The following is a 23,009-nucleotide window of genomic DNA, read 5'->3' on the forward strand; positions in this document are numbered from 1 at the left end:
CGGGCCATGGCCGAGTTCCTGCCCCCGCCCGAGTGCCCCGTCTTCGAGCCCAGCTGGGAGGAGTTCGCCGACCCCTTCGCCTTCATCCACAAGATCCGGCCCATCGCCGAGCAGACCGGCATCTGCAAGGTGCGGCCGCCGCCGGTGAGTGCCCGCATGGCGCCGCCGGGGAACGGCCTTTGTGTGGCGGCCCGGCCCGCACCGGCGACCCCCCACCTTCTCCTCCCCCCCACCCCGGCCCCAGCCCCGCGGCCGCTTCGCTCTCCTCCCCTCGGCCGCGCCGCGACCCCCCGGCAGGTGAAGTTTCAGCGCCGCGGGGCTGGAGGGCGACCGCCCGCAAAGTCGCTCCCAAGTGCCGGAGGTGCCCGGTAGGAAAGTGCCGAGGGGAAGGGGGGAGCCGGCCTCGCCGCGCTCCCCGCCTGGCCGGGCTCAGCCTCGGCCTCCCTCCCCATCCGCCCCCGCTGCTCGGCCCTCAAAAGTTCCGAGGCGGTCGGAGCCCCGCGGCTGGGGTGGCTGCCGGGGCGAGCGGTCGCCGTGCTGGCCCCCGAGGAGGCAGCTGCCTGGGTGTTGCCCTCCATGTTGGCATTGTGGCGGTGGAGGGCTGGGGGAGCGCCCCTCGGCCGTTGCGGGCCCCCGGCGGCCTCCCCCGGCCCTGCCCCCGCCCCGGCCGGGCCCCTGCACAGGTAACTGTGTCCTCAAGTTGAACACCACCAAACTCCGCAGCCCTGAGTTTGGCTGGTGCTTCTGCGAGCTGGAGCCTAGACAGACATGGCCACCATTTTAGAATGCAATCCACAGTGGGAAGAGTAATAAGCCTTCGTCTTCATCATCATCATCTCGGCCGACAGTGTAGGAAGCCCAAAACCGGGGTGGGAATTCTGATTTCCTTTTGTTGGTCGACTCAGTTTACTGAGAAATACAAAGATCTTGGAACCATAGTTTGTGTGGTCATGATCGTTAGTTTGTTTAAAAGGATAACCAGCCGTATTGGTGAGGAGAGGGGCTTCTCAGAGTAAAAATCTAATTAACAAGTGTGTGAATCATCTTTATTTTGAGGGAATTGCTCTTCTCTAAGTGGAGGGTGGTGCAGGTCTGGGGTGGTGCAGCTGGCTTGAGGTAGTTAACATGACGGCAACAACTAGAATGCTAAACAGCAACCGAGAGCCTTAAATCTCATCCAGTGAGAGGTGAAGCTGACAAAACCTTTCTGCAGACTTAAGTTTTGTGAGTGAGACTTTGAGTTCAAAGAAATGATGTTCGGAAACACATGCTTCTCAGTTTCATGTTTTGATCGCTGCTGGGACTCCTGTTGGTAACCATCCTGTTCCATCCAAATTAAAATACAAGTAACTTGCTGCGTTGTTATCTGAGAGGATAGAAAAGCCTGTAGCAGATTGAATAACGTGAATCTCTTTGGAGAGGAAGACGTTTCTGTTCTCTGGAAGAAGAGCCCCAGTTTGCAGTGGCATGAATGCACACCAGAATGCTCTTGAATTTATATCTCAGTAGAATATGCCCATGCCCCTTTCCGTGCAGTGTAGCCAAATGCTGACGTAGTTGAGGGGGTAAGATGGTTTTCATTATACAGTCAACATTGAACTTACGTAATATTTTTGAGTAGAATAATCTTTTGGGGTTATATATTGTGACCAGTATTTCAATAGTTGTGAGCAGAACAGAATTTTTATCAAGGTTTTTTCTTTTGTGAGTTGTTTTTTTAAAAAAATCTTATCCATGTTTCTTGGCTGCTTGTATAAAAAGCCAAAACCCTATAATAAAGGCTTCTTTTGAGTTATATTATTTGTTAGAGACTCAAAACCGAATAGCTCTCATAAGGAATGAATTACTTACTACAGCTGCATTTCCGGCATACTCTCATCTTCACTTACCCAAGAGCGAGTATCTGCCTGTGTTTCTGATCATATGTTTCAATGAACGTATTTAGAAGTAGGATGAAAATAGTTGGCGCTGCTGAGGGCTGAACACCTAATAGTTGTATGGGGCCTGGCTTTCATGAGAGCTTTGCTACCATGGCTCTTATCTACCCGATAATTACTTGCATGACTTGTGCAAGTGCAGTTGTTCGTTCATGGGCCTGGAACATAGAGGGAGCTCTTCCAGATCTACCAGAAAAATCCTGGGAGTTGACGTAGTTCCTGGCCTTCCTCCTCAAAACAGGAGACGCAATGAATATTCAGTTATTGTTCTTTTCTGTGTATTGGAACGGTTTATAATACCGTGAGCTACAAACTACACCGACCCTTTCAAAACATTATATATGTTCCAATGAAGTGCATTGTTCAGCGACAGCTAGGGTTTGCAATCTTCATGCATCCAAGGGAATCTTTTGCCTGCCTTCTCAGCCGGGTTACGTGCCGGGAAGCAGGTAGGCAGCACCATGTCAGGATCTGTGCCCAAAACTGAATTAAAAATTTGATTACTGGGTTTGCATTATTTTAGCTTAAACTCTGCTGGATAATTATTAGCAGATGAATTTGTGTTTTTGTGTCTGAACTGCAATATGGAATAATGTGTGAGAGTGGTGGTGTCCAACCATAGCTTCACAATTTGCTCATAAAGAAGTCCTTACTCTGAAGCCAGCTTTGATGTTTCAGCACCCGACCACAAAGAGGAGAGCTTGCTGTTGTCTGAAGGACAAGGGTCTTTTTCTCTGGTACCTTTCTGTTAGTATTAGCTGGGCGCCGGCTGAGCTTGGAGAAAACTTCATCTGTGCTGGCTTCTGTTGTGTGGCAGGTTTTGAGGACGGAACTGTTTCGTGAAGGGGGTATCGAGGCATTTGACGTGCTGCAGACACCTGGGTGGAAGATAAAGGGTTCTGGGTAATTGTTGTGTGTTCATGGGATAAAAGAACATCTGGGAATATAACAGAAGGTGTAATTTCTGCATAGCGGTTTGCAGTTGAGCACTCAAAAGAAGCTTTCTTCCTCTTCATTCCAGTTCAGTTTGTTCCAGTCATCACTGATAGCTTAGTTTTGTTCTTCTTTGGTTGATTTCTGGGATACTGCAGTGACTGTGTTGTAGAGGGTGCAACAATAACCATATTCATTGACACTGTTCTGTATGGAACAGCAAAGCGGAGGCTTTTTGTCAACAGTCTTGAGCATAAGTAGAGAGTCCCATTGGCAGCGACGTGTTCAGATGAGATACGGGGCTTTACCAGTGGTCGTTGCTTCTGGCAGTTAACGTGCTACGTAAATTAGAGATGCTTTGATGCTTGAGCTGAAGGTCAGGAGTGAGATGAAAAAAAGTGGATGGTGTACAACTTGTTTGCAGTCCCTCACGTGCAATTTTAGCATTTTCTTCTCTGAGCTGAAAACATCCTTTATTAGGATTGCTTTCTTTAAATGGTCATCTGGAACAGTGGTTTAGTCTAAAACTTGGCATGTCACATGGTGGCCTTACGTTCTGGATAGCTCTGATAGCTCTGCAAATTACTGGGGGCATTTAGAGGAGTGAAATGAAGTATTGCTTGAGAATGGTATCATTGTTATTTGAAGTAGTTAATAGTAATTAATGAAAGCAAACGGTCTTAACAAATTTGAAGTCTAGCTTCAAGAATAAAAGGAAAAATGTAGAGCATATGATACCGTTCCTGCTCCAAGTTTTTGTTGAGAATGGACTCTTCCTTCTGGCTTCTTGTGTAGTTGCTTGCTGCCATGAAAAAAACAGCTAATAACAATTACTTCCCATATTAATCCATTTCAAAATATACACTATACTAAAAACATCATAATTTTCCTATGGCCAAACATGAAAATTGAGAAAATTCAGGCTAAATTTCATTGCTTGAAATAATGTGTCTCTGGAGAGGTACAGTTAAGGCCTCCAAGTAACCTTAAGTCTGCTCTGATAAAACTAAGCATTTTAAGATTAGAAAGTCTGTATTAATATAGCAGAAGTCTTGAAGGAATTGACAATGGAGTTCTAAATTATTGACTTGCATTTTCCAGTAAATCCTGGAATAGTGGGAAACTTTCAAAAGGCTGAGAGGAATTAACTTCCTTATGGGTCTAAATTCCTGATGTGTGCAAGAGTTGTTGACCACATCTCACTCCAGGGCAGGAGAATGACTGATGCAGCCCTAATGAGGAACTCAAAAAGTGATAGTATGAAAACTGACGTCAAATTAATTTTTTTGTTTTCTATGAGACTACGTATTTGGTTAAGTCACTTGTGTTGTCATGATCTGAGATTTATAAATTGAATGTGTTTCTGTATTCTAATTATAATCATTGCTGTTGTGCAAAATTAATATCATACTGAAGGAATCACAAATTATTTCAACTACTAATGAGAAATCATTATGAAGGATACATTTCTAACGGTCTTTCAGAATCTCAAGACAACGGTATCTAATTTTCATTAAAAGTCTAGAAGAACAGAAGGAATTATTGCATATAGATGGCAGGTTTGCATGTAGCTTATTGTTACAGAGGAATCGCGATTGCCGAATAAACAACGGGTGTTATGAAACAATAATCACTTAAGTAGGACTCAATATGAGGTTTTCCATTTGGGAACAAAGGAGCATAGGCCAGTCTAAGAGGAGAGAGGATTATAGAAAAAATAACTGTGGATCCTTGTGGCAACTGTAATCGTAGAATGGCTGCTTTGGCAAAACCAGTGAATGCAGCCCCTGAGGTTCTCGCTGGGACGATTTTTACCTCTGTGGTGGCATGGGAATAGAAAACACTGCATTGGGAATACTGCACTGGTTTGAGAATTTTAAAGAGATTTGACAACTGGAGAGGGTATGGAGAAGTGTCAAGAAAGTTTTGCACAGGAAAGAATGAATTTTGAAAAATTTGACCTTAACAAAGCTTGAGTGGTGAAACCTAAAGGCACAGGGCTTCCGAGAACTGAGCCACTGGATGCTCCAGGGACGTGTTTTCAGGAGCAAGGTTGATTTAAACAGTGTCTGTTCAGGCTGCTCATTCAGCTGCCTGCTTGATTTAATTTCATTTTTAAGGAGAAGAAGAAAACACAAAGCAAACCAAACCCCCTTCATTAATCTACGGGCTAAAACCAATTCACTTTTGGAACAACTTTGTTGAGGGTTCTGGTGATCTTCAGTCCCGAAGCTGTAAAACATCCCACGGCTGAGACAGGAATTAGTGCAGAGAACTCCTACCCTCCGTCCTGAACAGGAAGTTGACCAGGATGATCCCTCTGATTTGATAAGATACAGAGGCTCAGCCAGGTGATTTTTATCAAAAAGAAAATGGAGAAACTCAATTACAGTCCATAAGTGAGCTTCACGGGGGACAATGCCAGGTACCCCATGGTTTGTCGGTCTCAGTGAGCAGTGCTGGAGCCGCCGGGTCCTGCTCAGCGCAAGGCAGGTCCCTTCACACCAGCGTGTGCATTTTCACCTGTGCAGGTGACCGGCTGATAGGGCAAAAACCAAAGGCTGGTGGTGGATTTGCCCCTTTCTGGCACTTTGGGATCAAGAATGGACATTTTGGGGGGAAGAGATTTTTCAGTGTTGCTGTTCCTGTTCACATGCTGTCAAATCCTTGTGAAGAAAATTCGATCGGTCACCGAAGCTCATTAGAAAATTTTTACTTTAAATGAAGAATTTCCTGTGTTCAATACAGGGGTTGTATGGTGAAATTAGGTAAACTCAGAGTAGGTTATTTCATAGGATCATAGAATGGTCAGAGTTGGAAGGGATCTTAAAGATCATCAAGTTCCAACCCCCCTGCCCTGGGCAGGGACACCTCCCACCAGCCCAGGTTGCTCCAAGCCCCCTCCAACCTGCCCTTGAACCCCTCCAGGGATGGGGCAGCCACAGCTTCTCTGGGCAACCTGGGCCAGGCTCTCACCACCCTCACACCAAAGAATTTCCTCCTAATAGCTAATCTAAATCTCCCCTATTCCAATTTAAAACCATTGCCCCTTGTCTTGTCAATTTACTGGTCTCCTCTGATCTTTGATTATCAGGAAAATATGAAAAAGGAGTGTTATTTTAGTAGTGCTGGCTGCCATGTGCAGCAGTGCTGCGGTTTCTGTGCCTGAGAAGCAGGGAGACGTTGGACTGTGCTGAAAGGAGGATGGGAATCGCCTCGCCTTAACTCGGTCTCTTCTGGTGAGGGGTTTCCATCGCTTACCCGTTAAGCTCATTGAAAATTTAAGATGAAACAATTCAGTCTGGAATTCTCTACATGGGGCAATAGCACCAGCTATTGAGGAGGTTTTGTAGGTTTTTTGTGTTTGTTTAACTTGAGATAAGCAGTGTCAATTAGCTAAAAGGTGACATTTCAAGTATCAAATGGAACGCAACTCTCTTCCCCAGTATTGAACCTAAAGCTGTCAGTGAATGGAATAAATTTTTGCCTGTGTATCCATTAGGACGTGCTGTGTCAAGCCCCAGTTACTGGGTTGTGTCTGGGCCGTGCTGGGGGCAGTCTGTGCCTGTGTGCGGGAGGCCAGGCTGAGTGTTTTTAAAAGCCAAGGAGAACTTGTGGAATCATAGAGCCTGATACACCTCTGAGTAAATGCTCTTCACTGAAAGGAGGTGCTCTGTAAGTGAAAATGGATCCGAGCAGCCGGAATTGGGAGTGCTGTCGGCAGCCAGGGTGGCAGAGGGTGGCAGCCCCCTGGGGACGGCCCTGGCCGGCTGAGGGGGGATGCAGCAGCACTGGTCTGCTGCTGTTCTGGGGTGGCTGTTACATTCAGATCTTTTCTTAATCCGAGCTGCATCAGGATTAAAATCTAGGCTTAAAACCTGCTGGTTACGTCAATTTACTGGTCTCCTCTGATCTTTGATTATCAGGAAAATATGAAAAAGGAGTGTTATTTTAGTAGTGCTGGCTGCCATGTGCAGCAGTGCTGCGGTTTCTGTGCCTGAGAAGCAGGGAGACGTTGGACTGTGCTGAAAGGAGGATGGGAATCGCCTCGCCTTAACTCGGTCTCTTCTGGTGAGGGGTTTCCATCGCTTACCCGTTAAGCTCATTGAAAATTTAAGATGAAACAATTCAGTCTGGAATTCTCTACATGGGGCAATAGCACCAGCTATTGAGGAGGTTTTGTAGGTTTTTTGTGTTTGTTTAACTTGAGATAAGCAGTGTCAATTAGCTAAAAGGTGACATTTCAAGTATCAAATGGAACGCAACTCTCTTCCCCAGTATTGAACCTAAAGCTGTCAGTGAATGGAATAAATTTTTGCCTGTGTATCCATTAGGACGTGCTGTGTCAAGCCCCAGTTACTGGGTTGTGTCTGGGCCGTGCTGGGGGCAGTCTGTGCCTGTGTGCGGGAGGCCAGGCTGAGTGTTTTTAAAAGCCAAGGAGAACTTGTGGAATCATAGAGCCTGATACACCTCTGAGTAAATGCTCTTCACTGAAAGGAGGTGCTCTGTAAGTGAAAATGGATCCGAGCAGCCGGAATTGGGAGTGCTGTCGGCAGCCAGGGTGGCAGAGGGTGGCAGCCCCCTGGGGACGGCCCTGGCCGGCTGAGGGGGGATGCAGCAGCACTGGTCTGCTGCTGTTCTGGGGTGGCTGTTACATTCAGATCTTTTCTTAATCCGAGCTGCATCAGGATTAAAATCTAGGCTTAAAACCTGCTGGTTACAGCTCCAAAGACGGCACAGTCTGTCTCCAAAGGGTGTGATGGATGAGCTCCAGAAACAGTCATCTGCTCTGTCCCTGCTGCTCGCCAGTCTGACACCGAAGGTCTGTCTACCACCTACTGCCTCTTGAGGGAAGAGGGCAGCAGCTCTTGGGGCCCGTGGCCACTGCCAGATGAGCCCGGCCCTGGTGCGATGCTCTGCTCCAAGCTCCAGGTTGAAGAGAATTGGGGTCTGGGAGTCATTGCCAGTGCCCTGACCCCAGGGGCCCTGCTCTCCCGCTCTTTGTGCGGTGCTGCTGACACATTGCTTGTTCTTGCCTGGTGCTGCCAGAGCCTCCAGATCTGTTCTATGCACGCAGTCACCTCCGAGGAGAGAAGATTTCTGTCTCCTGCGTGCATCTGTTTTGTGTTGATGTTCAAACCCTGTGTGTAGTGTCCACCTTTGGGTCTCAAGGAGCAGCTGGTTCTGAGGCTTGAGAATCATCTCCAGTTTACCTGATCTTTTATTTCTCTCCAAGTTTGGAGCTGGCACACTAACACTGGGATCTAGAGGGGCAGTTCCCATTGCAAGCTCATTTTCAGCTGTGGTTCTCAGATGGGGAGGATTTGTGGTTGTGTTTTCTCCTTTGCTAGTTTGCAATACGTGACAGCCCAATTTTGTCTCAAATGAGAAATACTCCACCAAGCTTATATTATTGAAGAGTTCTGTTGTGTATGTTGCTCCACCCAGGGTCCCTTCTTAGCAAGTCTTTGTTGGAAAAATCACCTTACCCTCAAAAAAAACCAAGCAATGACCATGCCACCACGAACTAGGTTAGCTGATGATTGGAGTTACCAACTAATGTTAGCCTTTTAACAGGGTCAGAGAGGGATTAGTTCCCGTTCAAAAGGAAGCTTTGTGGATGACCTGCTGACACTGCTGGGTTGATAAATGGCGGTGTGTGTCAGTTTTGCATAAATTCTGCTATCTGAGATTCTTTTGAGTGTGTTTTTAATGTAGTTGTAAAACCACGAGAGGAAAAGGGACCTCCTGAGTCGGGGGGGCTGCTCCCTCCCTCCCGAGGCAGCGATGGTGTCGCACCTTCGCAGAGGCGAGATCACAGACCTGGGAACAAAGGATGTAGGTCACGCTTGCGGGGTGGGCATCCCGGGAAGTGCTGAATTGCTATAGTTAACTGAATGAATATGTGTTTCTCTGGCAAGAATTGCTAAGATATTCTTTTGGATCTGACTATGAGATGCTGTCTAGCAAAATAATGAAAGCGACATCTCTTTTTGTGTCTGATGTCAGAGAGATTGCAACTAAAATGCTATTTACAGTTTTCAAAAGATGTTGAAAAAAATAGGAGAGGTTTCAGAAAAAAGCCCGAGGAAAAACCTTTATTTGCAGGACTGGAAAGCGGGTCCTGCAAAGAGAAGCAAAAAGATATTTGTTTATTGAAAAATGTCTTGAAACGTTGCTTCCAGGAAGTGTTGATGAATAGTTGCTTGGGCAGTAAGCAAACTAGATATTTGGTTAAAATGAAATGAGGATAAGCAAAAAAGAAAAGTCAAAGCTAACTAACTTGTAGAACAGCTTAGCAGTGATGGTGGTAATTTCTTGTTCACTTGAATTCAAGGAGTGGTTAAATCTTAATTAGAGAGTGAGGAGGAGGGTTTGCAAACTGAAGTTAGAGGAAGCCTGCCATCCCTGTAACAGCAGGTCTGGAAGGAGGAATATAGAAATAGTCTAGCAACAGTTCTCCTGACCATTTGTAATTTGCGTTACTACTTGAAATATTAATGTGATGCTCAGAGTACACCTTCTGCACAGCAGGATTTCTCTATAATGTTTATAGAAAAGTTTGAAATTTTGATGTCAGTCTCATTTTTTGCATGGGTATTCAGTTTTGTTCTGCTAACTCCAGTTAACAAATGCACGCTAACGTGGGCAAATGATTTTGCGTGTCTCTTGTAGGCTTCCAACAGAAGGCAACAAAGTCATTTCAAGATGAAGAGTCCAGGTGGTATAAAAACTCCTGATTTTTTAGGAAATCCAGGTTTTCTTGCTTTTTGTGTATCCTTAATCTTAGTGTTTATGTGCTTGTTGAAAGAAAGTCAAATTGATCTTTTTAAACTTCTCTCTTATCTTTTTAATTTTTTTAAATTATTTTTTATTTTTTAAAAATAAGGGGAGAATCCGGTTGCTTTTGAGGACCTTGCAAGTGTATGCTGGCTGGGAATTGCTAGTGTCACCGATTCCCCAGCCACAAGCTGAAGGGAAGTGGCTGGTGGAGTGGGTTTGTGCCTGCTCTGCTCTCCCGCAGCAAAGCCCATCGCGCGCATCAGCAGTTTTGCAGAATTAGCCTTGCCATGGAAAAGCTCCCTCTTGTGGTACTGCTGCATTTCCAAGGTGCAGAAAGGCATTTATTTCAAAACACATGTTTCTTAATACTCCTTTTAATGGACATCGCCTTTATGTTAGTAAGCTGTGCTTCAAAATGTATGCAAGCTTTTTGTTGAGTAAATAATGTACTTACTAAAGAAGGATTGAAAGCATCTTGCTTAGGAGTTGAGGAACTTGCCGTACCCTGGAATATAAGACAATAAATATTGTTTTCATTGGTTATTTCAAGTTTGAGTAGTTCAGATGCTCCAAAATGAACTGCTTGTGACTTTAAAATGAACTGATGATAGTGAGGTGGCCTGTTTACAGCACCTGCTATGATTTCTCCAAATGCTGAGTGGCTCTGTGTCTGTAACTGACTGATGTAATATGAAACAGTTTGTGATATATGGGGTGTACAGTAGTGTTTCTAAAGTCAGAAGGCTTTTTATAATCATCTAATATGACCTATTGTATAATATATAGCAAGCATTTCCCTCAGCTGTACTTGCTTTAAAATGTTAAAAGTCAGAGTACATCCAGTATTAGCTCTCATTAAGCCAATTTACCATATCTCCACAGAAGTTCTTGCAATGACTTTCTCTTGCTAAAAGTTAAACACTTTTAAGGCTGTTACGGTTTTGTTTCTCGTTGATGGACCCACCTGCCTGATAGACTGAAAAGCCATCTAGTGAAAGTCCTGTGAATTGAATAGATTGAGTTTCCAAAGCTCCTCTTTGTAAAACAGCTGATGTAGAATCAAAGTGTTCCAATGTGTGCTGTGTTCATTCAGTATCATTAAACTTAAAAGCCGTAAGGTGTAGCAAATACCCTTTGTGGAAGCGTGTGTTCTCTGGAGTCCTGTTACTTTTTTGGATGAACTTAACTAGTGCTTTGCTAGAGCAAGTGTCTTTGGCCAAGAAGGAAAGAATTTTCCAAAGCATATGCCAGTCACCATGTTGTGAATTAGGTGTTTCTGTGAGATAATGCACATAAACTTCTTCATTTGCTTTCTTAAGCAGATGGGACAAACTGCTTCTGTCCTGTCTGAAGACCAGCTGCTTCCTAGCAACGGCTCCTCAGTCTGTATCTGCCCTGGGACTCTTGTGCCTTTATTTCTTTAAGACTGAGCATGAGCTGGAGCCTGAAGAACAGGTAGGATCCTGTTCCTTCTGCTGTGCCCCACAGGCTTTCGTCTGCCCCCCCGCCAAGCAGCAGACTGTGCTGGGGGACGTGGGCCCCACCAGAAGAGTCTCCTGTGTTCTCCTCTCCCTTCTTTGGCCTTCTGACCGTCTGCCAGGCCTTTATCTGCAGGCAATAGCTCTGGAGTAGTGTCAGGCTCAGTAACAGAGCAGTGCCACTGCCTGTGTGAGCTGAATTCTTGTTCCTCTTCTTTTTATTCCTGGTTCTTGTCCTCTGCAGGCCCTCATTAGTGGTAGGGATCCTGTTGTAGGGCAATGCCTGGCCCACCTGGTGACTGCCTGGGCTCACCACTTCTCTCAGTGGTCAGCCAGCAACATCCCTCTGTTTATATTTACCCTCCCAGCCTGAGCAAAGTGCTTAGGATCAAACTTACGTTCTCCCTTCGGCATTGTCCCCAGCATGTCCCAAGGGTGTTGTGTATCATTACCACTGGGTGTTCTCTCCTGGTTTGGATGCTGGTCTTCTGTCTCTTGCTCTCTTCACCCACAGAGCAAACTCCAGACTTGTGACTAATGAGATAACCAATGGGTTCAGGTTGAAAGTCAGACTTCTCTTGTTCAAGTACAACACTTCAAATGTTGCCCTAAATGTTCCCAGTCATGGAGGGAACGTGTTTGGGGGCCATGAATGGTTCATCAGATAACAAAGTGTTACAAAAGAATGTCAAGCATGTTCTTTGTTAGACTTGTTATTTTCATTGCATTTGGTGTTCTGGCAAACAAAACTATAGGGTTAATTTTATCTGGCTGTTTAAGAACGTCATGCCATTGGACGCTGTGGTTAAAAGACTAAAAATGATTGAGAAGCATGTCCCTCTGGTTGAGGATTGACCATCATCTTGATCTCCCTATTGTCATCTAACACCCAGTCCGCATTTTAATTTCAAACTTGCTGAGTTTTGATATGCTGAAACTGCCTTGTAGGATCAGAAAACTTTGGAAGTTCTGGATTAGTCAATGTATGTTTGATGAAACGTGTAGATTGGTGTCCCTCTTTGCTCTTCAGGATTTCCACGGACTTGGTGGCTCTTGTATCCCTTCTCTCTAGTTGTGAAAATACCTGGTTCTGTTCTGGGGAGAGGGTGGGGTTGTCACAATGTGGAATTGAGCCTGGGTGTTTGAACACAAGGTAATTTGACACTAATTTTCATATTAAGTATGTCTGCTAAAATACCAAATATTCTCCTTATGGGGTTGGTCTTACTTCAGTTACCTTAGTCCCCAGCTGAGGAGTAAACATTGTTCTTTTTCCTGGTACAAAGCTCTTGTCTTACTCCACTATCAGCAGCTCTTATGTGTGTTATCTTCATTCTGTAATTAGTGATAATAAGATAGCTTTATATGTAGTAAATTACTGTCAAGTTTAAATCAAATCTAATTTGGTTTAGTGAGACTGTGTATTGCCAAATCAACTGCATGTGATAGATGTCAGAGATCTAAAAGATAAAATTGCTTTATAGTTGTATTTATAAATAACACTACCAGTTGCAGGTATTTTGTCAAAGTAATAATAATCTTTTTTTAATTGATCATATTCCAGCTGCTCCTGAATGTTTGCAAACAAGGAATTAAGAAAAGAAGCTTTTACTTCTGCTTTTTAGTGCAGCTGCTGTTTGTTCTGGAGACTAGTTAACTGCTGCATTTGTCCTTCAGGAGCATTTGAAGTCTCTTGTTATCAAACGTTGTTCTTCCCCATGGAGGCAGGCGTTACAGTTTGGAACATGGTTTATCAAACTGCACTTTGTTCAATGTTTTGCATGGTAACAATACTGAGTTTGTTAAGATAAATGACGTCCTATCTCAGAGTTGTAACCGGGTTCCTGTCACTCCCGTTGGCAGGGCTGGGGGTTGCCTTGGGTGGCAGCTCTTCAGGGAGCCCTCCCTCGCTCTCCGGGGCCCCGCAGTCCCCTCTGGGAATGGCCTGGGCTGGGGAGGGTCAGTGTGAGACCTGGGAACAGCCTGAGCAGCACCGGTAACCTACCCCGTGAGGGCAGGGAGAAGATGGACCCACACAGTGGGCAACTGGAGGCTTGGCTTTGGGGACAGGTCCTTAGTCCCCAAGCCACGCTTATTTCATGGTTTCAATATCCATTTTAAAGGCACAATGAAGTATTTTAAGGGGTAGACAGTGAAGCTCACTCATCGTTCCTGATTTCTCATTATTCCTGGTTTCCAGGCTTGTTCACCATGAAGTAATTTGGAAATAGAAGTAGACCCACCCAGCTGGGAGCATGGTGGGGTGGAGTGGCCCAGAGGTTGGGATGTAGCCCTTGGCAACGGGGGGGTGCTGTGTGGCCACCACGCTGGGCTCCTGCCGAGTGATGGAGGGGCACGTGCTGTGGAGGGTCTGGAAGCCACGAAGACTGTTCCATGCTTTGACTGGCACATACAGAGGTGTCCCTCCATTTTCCTCGTCTTTTGATGAAACTCTTCTGTTTTTCCAGGACTGGCAGCCTCCATTTGCATGTGATGTCGATAAGCTTCACTTTACACCGAGGATCCAGAGGCTCAATGAACTAGAGGTAAACTGTAAAGCTGAACATTGCTTCTGCTCCAAAATGTTTAAATACTCTTTTGAGAGGCAGTGTTTTCCAGTGGATTGACTGTGGGTCATGTTTGACTCGAGCTGACAGCACTCAGGACCTCTGAACATCAGTTTTTAATTAGCACAAAAATTCATCTGTTTCAGAGTCTAGTTAAATACATGCCAAGCATAAAAAGTAAAGTTAATGCTCATTAAAGGAACATAATTCAGGCCTTTTTCCCACAGAGGTGCTTGTAAGTGGTTAAACTCAAATTCTCAAGTACCATAGATTTCTATCTGCATTTTGCACACATGCAGCATCCTTAAAAAGAAAGAGATGAAGCATTTACAGAGTGCTTTAAAAATAACAAGCCATTTGCAAGAAACAATTAAAAAATCTGGATGCAGTTGGTGTGAAATTTGCTGCTCGCAAGCACTTTCATTCACCGCTTCATGAATTCAGACTAGAAGAAGGGAGAGGCGGGGAGCCCTGGTTTGCGAGTGGCCGTGACTGACGGCTCTCATGAAACTTGTTTTCTGAAGTCCCGGTGTGGTTACGTGGAGTCCAGGGAAAGGCTCGAACCTGGGTTGCAGGGTGAGAGATTTGTGTGGACACAAGCTGGGTCAGAGCTCTCTGGAGTTGAAGAGCAAGCGAGTCTGTGCAGACATGGCCATTTTTTTACCTTAAGAATAGAAAATGCGATGAAAATAAAATGTGTCAAAATTTAAGTCTAAGCTACTACTCTTTAACACAGCAACAGTCCAATTACCTCACTGTGTGAATCGCTGTGCAAACAGGTGAGTTGCCTTTCCCTGCATTGACTGGGTTGTGTCCATAACAGTGAAACAACTGCAGTTAGAAGTGAAAAAGGATAACAGAAAAACCCTTTTAAATTTTTTTTATAAGCCATAAATATTAGTTTGTTTTTGGTTTATTACAAATGCACTGAATTGTAATAAACTGTTACATTTATTAATATAATAAATTCTAGCAGTGCAGTTAGTTTAGGTAGATTTTAGCAGTAATAACTCATTGCTTGTCTTCTCAGAAAGTACTTTTCTAACTGCAGTAAAAGTTAAAAAAAAAAAATTACTTGAGGAAAGATTGGTGGTATCTGTATGGATTATTATTTTTTCCCTCCATCTGACAAGAGGGAAAAATGCAAAATTATACTTGGACAGGGAAAAGCCAGGCAGGCAGCTGAAGCTGCAACTTTAGAAACGCTGGGGTAAAAAGCCTGTGCAGTTCATTGTTTTGTTTCTGGGTTTGTTTTTTTTTTTCAGGCCCAAACTCGTGTAAAGCTGAATTTTCTGGACCAGATCGCAAAGTTTTGGGAGCTTCAAGGATGTACGCTGAAAATTCCACATGTGGAGAGGAAGATCTTGGATTTATTTCAGCTTAACAGAGTAAGACTGTTACACGGGAGAAACTCTTCCTAAGAAGATGTTGTGTTGTCTCATTTTCTGGGATGGTATCACAGTTGTTCAAGGGGCTTTACTTTGTTTAACCTAACATAGCTAAAGTGACAAAATAGTAGGAAGTTGCCATGGGAGTTGGAGATTAAATTTTCACCTCTTTAAAGCTGAACTTGGATAGAAACAAGAATAAACTTAGGCTTAACTGAAGGAAACTTCTGGACAACGACAGCGGTGAGAAAAACAATTTTTCCATTAGCAATATGGAAGAAAAAAATACTTTTAGGATGAAGCTTGTTAAACTTCTGAGGAATTTTATGTATTCTGATAGCAAAGGATGGGATTCACTGACCCCAAGGATGTTACCTCTGTTTCTTTGTTTAGATTAGTTTTTATTTGGTTGATTTTGAGCCGAGTTCATAGTACTTAGTGAGAAGTACTGGTTCTACTGTGCTAGAAAGTCGTGTTGGAATACAAAGTAGAGGTGTGACAAATTGCAGCCAGACAAATTCTCAAAAGTAGGCTGAGGTACTGTTTGGTCATTTCATAAAGGTGCTGACTTGTTTGTAAAATAATTCAACAAGTTTATACTTCCTGAATAGTTTATATAGTTTTATGTTACGTGTTCCAGTTACAGCTTTTCAACAACTTTCATGTTTTGCTTTGGGTTTTTCGGTTGTTGTTGGGTTTTTTTTAATCTATGTTTTTCTGGTTTAAAATAGCAATTGTGGTGTTGCCTTTTCTTTTAAATGAGCAGTATTTTCCTTAAATGCTGCTAATTTTAGTGTTAAACATGCTGCCATTTTGTTTTCGCTTTTTAGCTAGTTGCAGAAGAAGGAGGATTTGATGCAGTTTGCAAGGAGAGAAAATGGACCAAAATAGCCACTAGGATGGGATTCGCTCCTGGCAAAGCCGTGGGTTCGCACATCCGTGCACATTACGAGCGCATTCTCTATCCTTACAACTTATTCCAGTCTGGAGCAAGCCTATTGGTAAGCTATATTGAAGTCCAATTAATTTAGCAGCCAGTCTGCTATTTTTTTATTTATTGATGGAGTATTTCCAAAGACTACATTTCAAGCTTTATGGCATGCAGGTGACAAGTTGTAATCTGGTGTTGATATGAGTGATTCAGAAAGCTATAGGCAGACTTCTAATCAAGAATAAAGGTTTTAGAGTTACTCTTCAAGGTGTAATCTCTTACTGACTACTTTGAATACTACCTCTTGTATCTTCTCTCTGCAATTTACAGAAGCCTCATGATAATGGATGTTCAGCCTTCCTGTAATGATTTCTTTAATGCTGTTTTGTCAAATGCAAAATGCTGCTTTATTCACAGATCATTATAAGTCTGTCTGTCTGGGTCTGTATCACTTGCATCTGGAGTGACTGAGCAACTGCATCAAACAGTGGCAGTAACTCATGTCACTTTCGCTGAGAGTGTCCAAATTCAAGAATGTGTCATCGATATTGCAGTGTATTTAAGAGTGTGACTTGTGACTCTTTTCAGGCTTAAATCTTCATCCTTAGATGAAGGCCCTTAGATTTGGCCCTTAAAACAAAATCCAGGGCTGTCTGAGAGTGGAAGCAGTGTAATATCTAATGAAGAACAGAGCTTTTCTTTTAGTATGATAGTCAATTATTTTGGAAAACGAAAAGAGGTTGCAGTTGCCAACATCCATTTTTATTTATTTGAAACACTCTTAACATGATGACGAATGTTGACCTTTTTTAAGCAATGAGAGCCCTAATCCTGTTACAATCACGTCTCTGTCTACAGAAATCAAGGCTAGCCTTTTACGTAGAGCTACCAAAATGAGCGATAGGATTTGACATAAGTCAGAAAAGGTTGAAGGCCCTTTATTTAGCCCTTGTTGATCACTTTTCAGTGAAGAACAGCTAGATTCTGCATACACTTCAGAAAAAATAATTTAACTTGTGAAAGTTCCGAGTTTTTTGCAAACAGAGGTTAAGAACAAAATATAGTTGAACGTAAGAATCTTTGTTCAAGGGAAACTGCTGTATCAAAAATATTTTGCCTTGCATTCATGCATTCGTATAATCACAGAACAGTTTGGATTGGAAGGGACCTTAAAGCTCCCCTAGTGCCACCCCCTGCCCTGGGCAGGGACACCTCCCACCACACCAGGTTGCTCCAAGCCCCCTCCAACCTGCCCTTGAACCCCTCCAGGGATGGGGCAGCCACAGCTTCTCTGGGCAACCTGGGCCAGGCTCTCACCACCCTCACACCAAACAAGTTCTTCCTGAGATCTCATCTCAATCACCCTCTTTCAATCTAAAACCATCACCCCCTCATCCTATCACTACATGCCCTTGTGACAAGTCCCTCCCCAGCTTTCCTGGAGCCCCTTGAGGGACTGGAAGGGGCTCCAAGGTCTCCCCGGAGCCTTCTCTTCTCCAGGCTGAACCCCCTAACTCTCTCAGCCCCCCCTCCCAGCAGAGGGGCTCCAGCCCTCCCAGCATCTCCGGGGCCTCCTCTGGCCCCGCTCCAACAGCTCCATGTCCTTCTGCTGTTGGTGGCCCCAGAGCTGGAGGCAGCACTGGGGGGTGTCTCCCCAGAGCAGAGCAGAGGGGCAGAATCCCCCCCTCACCCTGCTGGCCACGGGGCTGGGGATGCAGCCCAGGGGTGGAGGGCTTTATGGGCTGCCAGCACACATTGCTGGCTTGTGTTGAGCCTCTCATCCTCCAACACCCCCAAGTCTTTCTCCTCAGGGCTGCTCATGGTTCATGCTCCTGTTCAGCAATGGAAAGCAGCACCATTTTCTGAAGCCATTTCCTTGAAAACCTTGCATATTTATTAGGTCTGAAAACTGTGGATTCTTGTGTTTGTTTGGGCTCTTTAAGCTGCTGTTTTGTGACACCTAGCTTTGCTTTCATATTTTTGAGGTGTAATTGCACAGTACAGATGTAATTAAAAGTTGTAAAATAGTTAATATGGTACACTTTATACACTTCCTTGGAAATGTAGGTTCCCCACGAAAGTGTCTGTCATGCGTTTGATGTTTACATTCATGGTTTTTTTCGGTAGTGGACCCTTTTAGAAGAGAAAAGCCTTCTCAAATGAGTCATGCTTCTTTTTAAAGGTAATTTTCCAAGCTCTTGCTTGCAGCGGGCTCCTGGTATCTGTTCCAAAGTGCTGTGTTTAGTGGATGCAGTTCTGGAACAGCTGGGCAGGTGTGGGGTACTTCATTTTTTGACTCCTCCCCTTAAAAGCGGTTAAAATGCTCCCCTCCCATATGTGGCAGAGACCTTAGAGAATCCACAGAAATATGTTGGGGTTAGCTCACTCTTCACTTGAAGATTTGACTTTGGTTTTTGGTTTGGTTTGGTTTTTTTTTCCTTCCTGACAATGTTGTCTTCCAAGTGAGTTTGTTTTGCAGTACATTTTTTGAGGAAGAATCTCAGATGAGATTCTCTCTGGCTTTCTTCCATGTGTTCTCAGTAAGTGGTGCTTTCCCAGATGCTTCCTGTGTAGGTGCCTGCTTTATTGTACGTCTATTCAGTGCTTTACTGGGAATCTAAGCATCTGTGATTTTTGGTTTTGGAGAAGAGGTAGCAGCTATTCAATTTGACAGCTGTCAGTTTGAGATATGTGGTTTCTTCCTGCGATATTTCAACAAGCCTTTTGAGAGAAACTCTTTGTGCAGCCAGGATAACCATCCATAGAAGATTAGTGCGATCATTCACTGATTTTTTTTTTTTGTTTGTTTGTTTTTTCTAATTGATAGTACTTGAAATACTCATTGACTCTTTTTCTGCAAAAACTGAAAATATGGAATGATGTAGTTTCCACTGATGACTATGCTGTAACTTTACTCTCATCCAGATCTGTGTATAGCATTAATTATCTATGTATGGCTTAAATATATGTTAAACTGGCTTCAGGAATTATTTTGACAAATCTCTCAGCTGGAGATGTTTCTGTATGCATGCAAACTAAAATAGTAAAACTCTCTGGAGCTGTTCAGAAGTGAACAGATAACATGTTTTTATTGAAGCTCTTGTTCAGTCAAACAGCAAAAATTTCTTAAATCAGCCAGTTTCTAATACTCAAAGCAGCTCTCCATGGGGGTGTATTTATTTTATTCTTATCTTGAAGCATTAGGTGTTGGGTGCTTGTCGCCAGAGCCGTTCTGGTAAACCTGGCGGTGTCCTGGTTCCTGCTGTCTGTGCTGTAGTGACCATGGGTGTGATGCCACAGAATTGTGGCAACTGCCCAGAGGGAGAAATGTCCCCCTGCATGAGTTGAGGTGTCCACACTCTTCAGTCAGTGCATCTTCTGCGATGCGTTCCCCAGGTGTTTGCATGATTTGAAATGCAGCTACAGTTTTGGAGGGTGTCAATATTCTTGCAGTGTTCTGGTTTTCAGTGAACGCAGCTGGTTCAGTAATTCAGGGTCTGGTCTCTTTTCCAAACTGAGGTTTAATGTCCCGAGTGGGACTCTTATGTCCAAAGATTTATATGTGTATGCCTCTAATAAAAATGTTTCTGTGTGAGATAGTTCTCTAGCCCCTTTATTGTTGCTGGAGAAAAATAAGCACCTCTGGAGTGTTTGGGGGTTCTTATCCTCAAGTGACCAGTTGTATTCTGCAAGTACAGGGAGCCTGGGCGATTGCTGTATGTGTAAATAGCTATGTCATAAACATCTAAACCTGGAGTAGATGAATTGTGTCCCTTTTTTTTTTTATCCTTTGACATCCTGGAGGCCTTATTAACATTCCTGCTGTGTCCTTTGCTTGCCGAAGGAGTGGCTCCTTAATGGTTTCAGCTGATGGGCTTTTAACTTACTCTCTGCCACCATTTGGAGTTCAGGGATTATATGTGCAACCATCTTCTCAGCAGATAATGAGATCGTGATCACAGTGTGTAGGATGAGCTTGTGGTAAATTATTGATAGAAGCTTAACCTTACCAAAAAGGCTCTGCTGGTTGGGAGAGGAAGGGACTGAAGAAATGGCAGCTGGTGTCCTTGGCTAAAGACATGTTGCAGTTGAACATGTCAATGCAGGAGTAAGGTATGTTCAGAGGAATTACCATCCTTAAGACAGGACTGATGCTTCTCCTTCTCCTAGGTACAGCTGAAAATGTTAATTAACAGCCATTTGATACTAGTGCTTTGCTTTTGGGTTACTGAGGCACTGGGAAATGTTTCTGCTTAAATAGTTCTTGAAACCTCAGTATTTCGGAAATGCCTTCTGGGCTTTTTTAAGTTAATTGTGCGCTTTGCCTTTTTTTTTTTCCTTGGACACTGCACTGAAGTGAGGCAAGTTACACTATTTGTTGTTTTTCTCTTTCAAGGTTTCCTTACCCTTTTGTTTAGGGAAAGCTGTTTCTGTTTGCCTTCTAGGTATTTGTTTTCAAGGTTCATATGTCTATGTTACCAGAAGGAGTAGAAACTTTTAGATTTGGGTTTCACGTGAGGACACAATTCAAGGAACCTGTCCTTATAGAAGTCATTAAATTTGGCAATGTTCTGTGTAGCGTTAATCTCAATTGCTTTTCTGTTCTCTCATTTTAATATTTTTCTTACTCGCTTGCCTTCTCTCCTTGTCCATTCTCTGTCCTGAGAAATTTTTTTTGATTTTCTCTCACTGAAGTTAATGTGAAATTCTTCACGTTGTTGTCTCTCAGTGTGAGCTCTAAGGAGTCCTCTCTCCTGACATTCCAGTCCCAGCATTCGGGGGCTGCCTGTGAGCACCAGCCAGGACTCTTGTGCATGAGCTGCACAGTTGGGTGGGCTTGTGTATTTCATGTTGAAATTGTCATCCATTTTCTTTAGAGAGTAAGTCTAGAGCTTACAAAGTCTAAGATTGAAGGCAGTCCTAAGTAAAACAGAAAATCTGGAGGTTTCTTAGAGCAGTGTTGTGGACTGTCTGTGGGGGATAGTTAATGTTATCCTGCTACCCTTGACTGATACTAATTTTTGTTAAATGCATATTTCTTTCAGCATGGACTTGTCTTCTAAAACGCAGCTTTTTTTCCTCCTTTTCCATCACCCTTTTGACTATCATTTGTTTCTGAAAGTCTGATTTCTGTACTGTCTACAGAGCATCGGTCCTTACACCACTGTAGTAGTTCTCTTGCAGTTCCTCTCCTGTTTCTCTCCTGCTGAGAAAATGCTTGTGATGGGAACAGATGAACAGAACTGGGGAAATGTGGATCCAGCAATTCGTGTGAAATACTTTCTGACAACATAAGACTTTTTCTTTCTTTAGGATTTGTTGCTTACAATTTAAAAACTGTTACATTTTGTCTGCTGTTACTGAATGTTGTATGGCTTGACAAACTCGGAATTGTCATTAATTACTATTTTTCTTGCCAAATGTATGCACAGTTTTCAGCAATTAAATGTGTTCATTCAACAACTTGAACTAAAACTGTTCTTGCATCATCTTCTTCCCTTCTGCCCTTAATTCATGCAGCAGAGCTGTCCTCTCCAAAACATATAAAGAAAGTAGCTTCTGCAATGTTCTTCAGACAAAATTGTATGTCAGTTAAAGCAGGGATGTATAGTAGGCTGCAATTTATTTTATGTTGTTCTGTATATTAGTGTTACAGTAGTGCAATCTGAGGACACTATGGCAGTTTCCAGTAGGCTGTTGATATGGTCTCCAAAAGCACCATCTGCTCAGAGAATGGGCATTGGTATTCCTGTAGAGAAATGTTCGGTGCTCGTAACATTTAAAGGATGACTTCAGCTTTATTTAAGATCCTTTATTATGGTTATTGCCTTAGTTAAAAGGGCAGGAAACAGTGATTTTTGTGACTTGTTCAAATAGGTAATGTTACAGTTGTCATATATATGCTTTTATTAATTCAGCATAGCAGTTATTAAAGCCCTGTCTACATTCTCTCACATTAGCCAGGAAGTTGTTCTACATAAAGTTTGTATTAGAAGCAGAGGCAGAAATCAAGTAATCAAACTGTGTCTCTTTAGTGCTTGCAGAAACCAGATCTCACCAGTGACACAAAGGACAAGGAATATAAGCCCCACGATATTCCGCAGAGACAGTCTGTCCAGCCATCTGAAACGTGCCCACCTGCCCGTCGAGCAAAACGCCTGAGCGCGGAGGTGAGAGACCGGCCTTCGTGCAGGGGGGATGCTCATGGTGACCCCCCCGGAACCCCTAACGTGCTGGTTGTTGACCCAGCCATGTGGCACAACAGGTTTTTAAGTGATAGGACAAACGTTACTTCGATTGGATTGCTAAATGTGTATGCATAGTAAACAGCTGTTTAACTTTTTCTTTGTCATTGTTAAACATACCTAAATATTTATAAATGCATAATTATAAATAACGTGATAAGGATTGTATGATAATTTAAAAAGCATGTTACTGAGGCTTGGAATTCTGAGTGGCTCTTCTTTTGAAGCTGTTCCACTTACACATTAGTTATGAGTGTGTTATGTTGTAGTGTTTTTAGCATGATTATAAATAATACAGGGCTTGTAGATTAAAATACAGGTGACAAATTCTGGAAATGCAGCTTTGCTCTCTTGTTTCCTCCAAGGACAGCCCATGAACAGTGGTTATACATTAAATGTGTTGGGAGGTTTCTGTGAATCTTTCATGAGTTGAAGCCAGACGTTAGAGCAGAGGGGCTTGTTACAGCATTAGCATTGTTGTATTTCAGTTTTCACTCTGAGTTCTATCAATTTGCAATACTTGCATCATGCAATTTCAGGAAAAAAATGCATAAAATTAAGTCAATATCGTTTTGTACAATCAAACAGGATTAATTTTACATGTGCTTATGAAAAATATATTGATGATATCTGCATAGAGTTCTCCTCTGAGGGCATATGTTGGGAGATCATCATGTGTCTCCTTTGTTGCTGGAAAACTGTAATACTGTGACTTCAGCCTTTTCCAGACTGATGTTCTGCCTTCAG

The 23,009-nt window shown here is 43.3% G+C and overlaps 1 protein-coding gene across 1 annotated transcript in view; it reads left to right on the forward strand.

Moving 5' to 3' along the window:
• The first annotated feature begins 6 nt into the window (after positions 1 to 6).
• Positions 7 to 23,009, forward strand: part of KDM5B (lysine (K)-specific demethylase 5B) — a 58,190-nt gene continuing 35,187 nt past the window's right edge. The window contains exons 1-5 of the mRNA XM_014946337.1: positions 7 to 144; positions 13,600 to 13,677; positions 14,964 to 15,086; positions 15,917 to 16,087; positions 22,053 to 22,187. Coding sequence (XP_014801823.1) covers positions 7 to 144; positions 13,600 to 13,677; positions 14,964 to 15,086; positions 15,917 to 16,087; positions 22,053 to 22,187 — 645 coding nt within the window. The remainder of the gene's footprint in view (positions 145 to 13,599; positions 13,678 to 14,963; positions 15,087 to 15,916; positions 16,088 to 22,052; positions 22,188 to 23,009) is intronic.

Source organism: Calidris pugnax, unplaced genomic scaffold, assembly GCF_001431845.1.
Source record: "Calidris pugnax isolate Ruff unplaced genomic scaffold, ASM143184v1 scaffold116, whole genome shotgun sequence".
NCBI classification, from domain to species: Eukaryota; Metazoa; Chordata; class Aves; order Charadriiformes; family Scolopacidae; genus Calidris; species Calidris pugnax.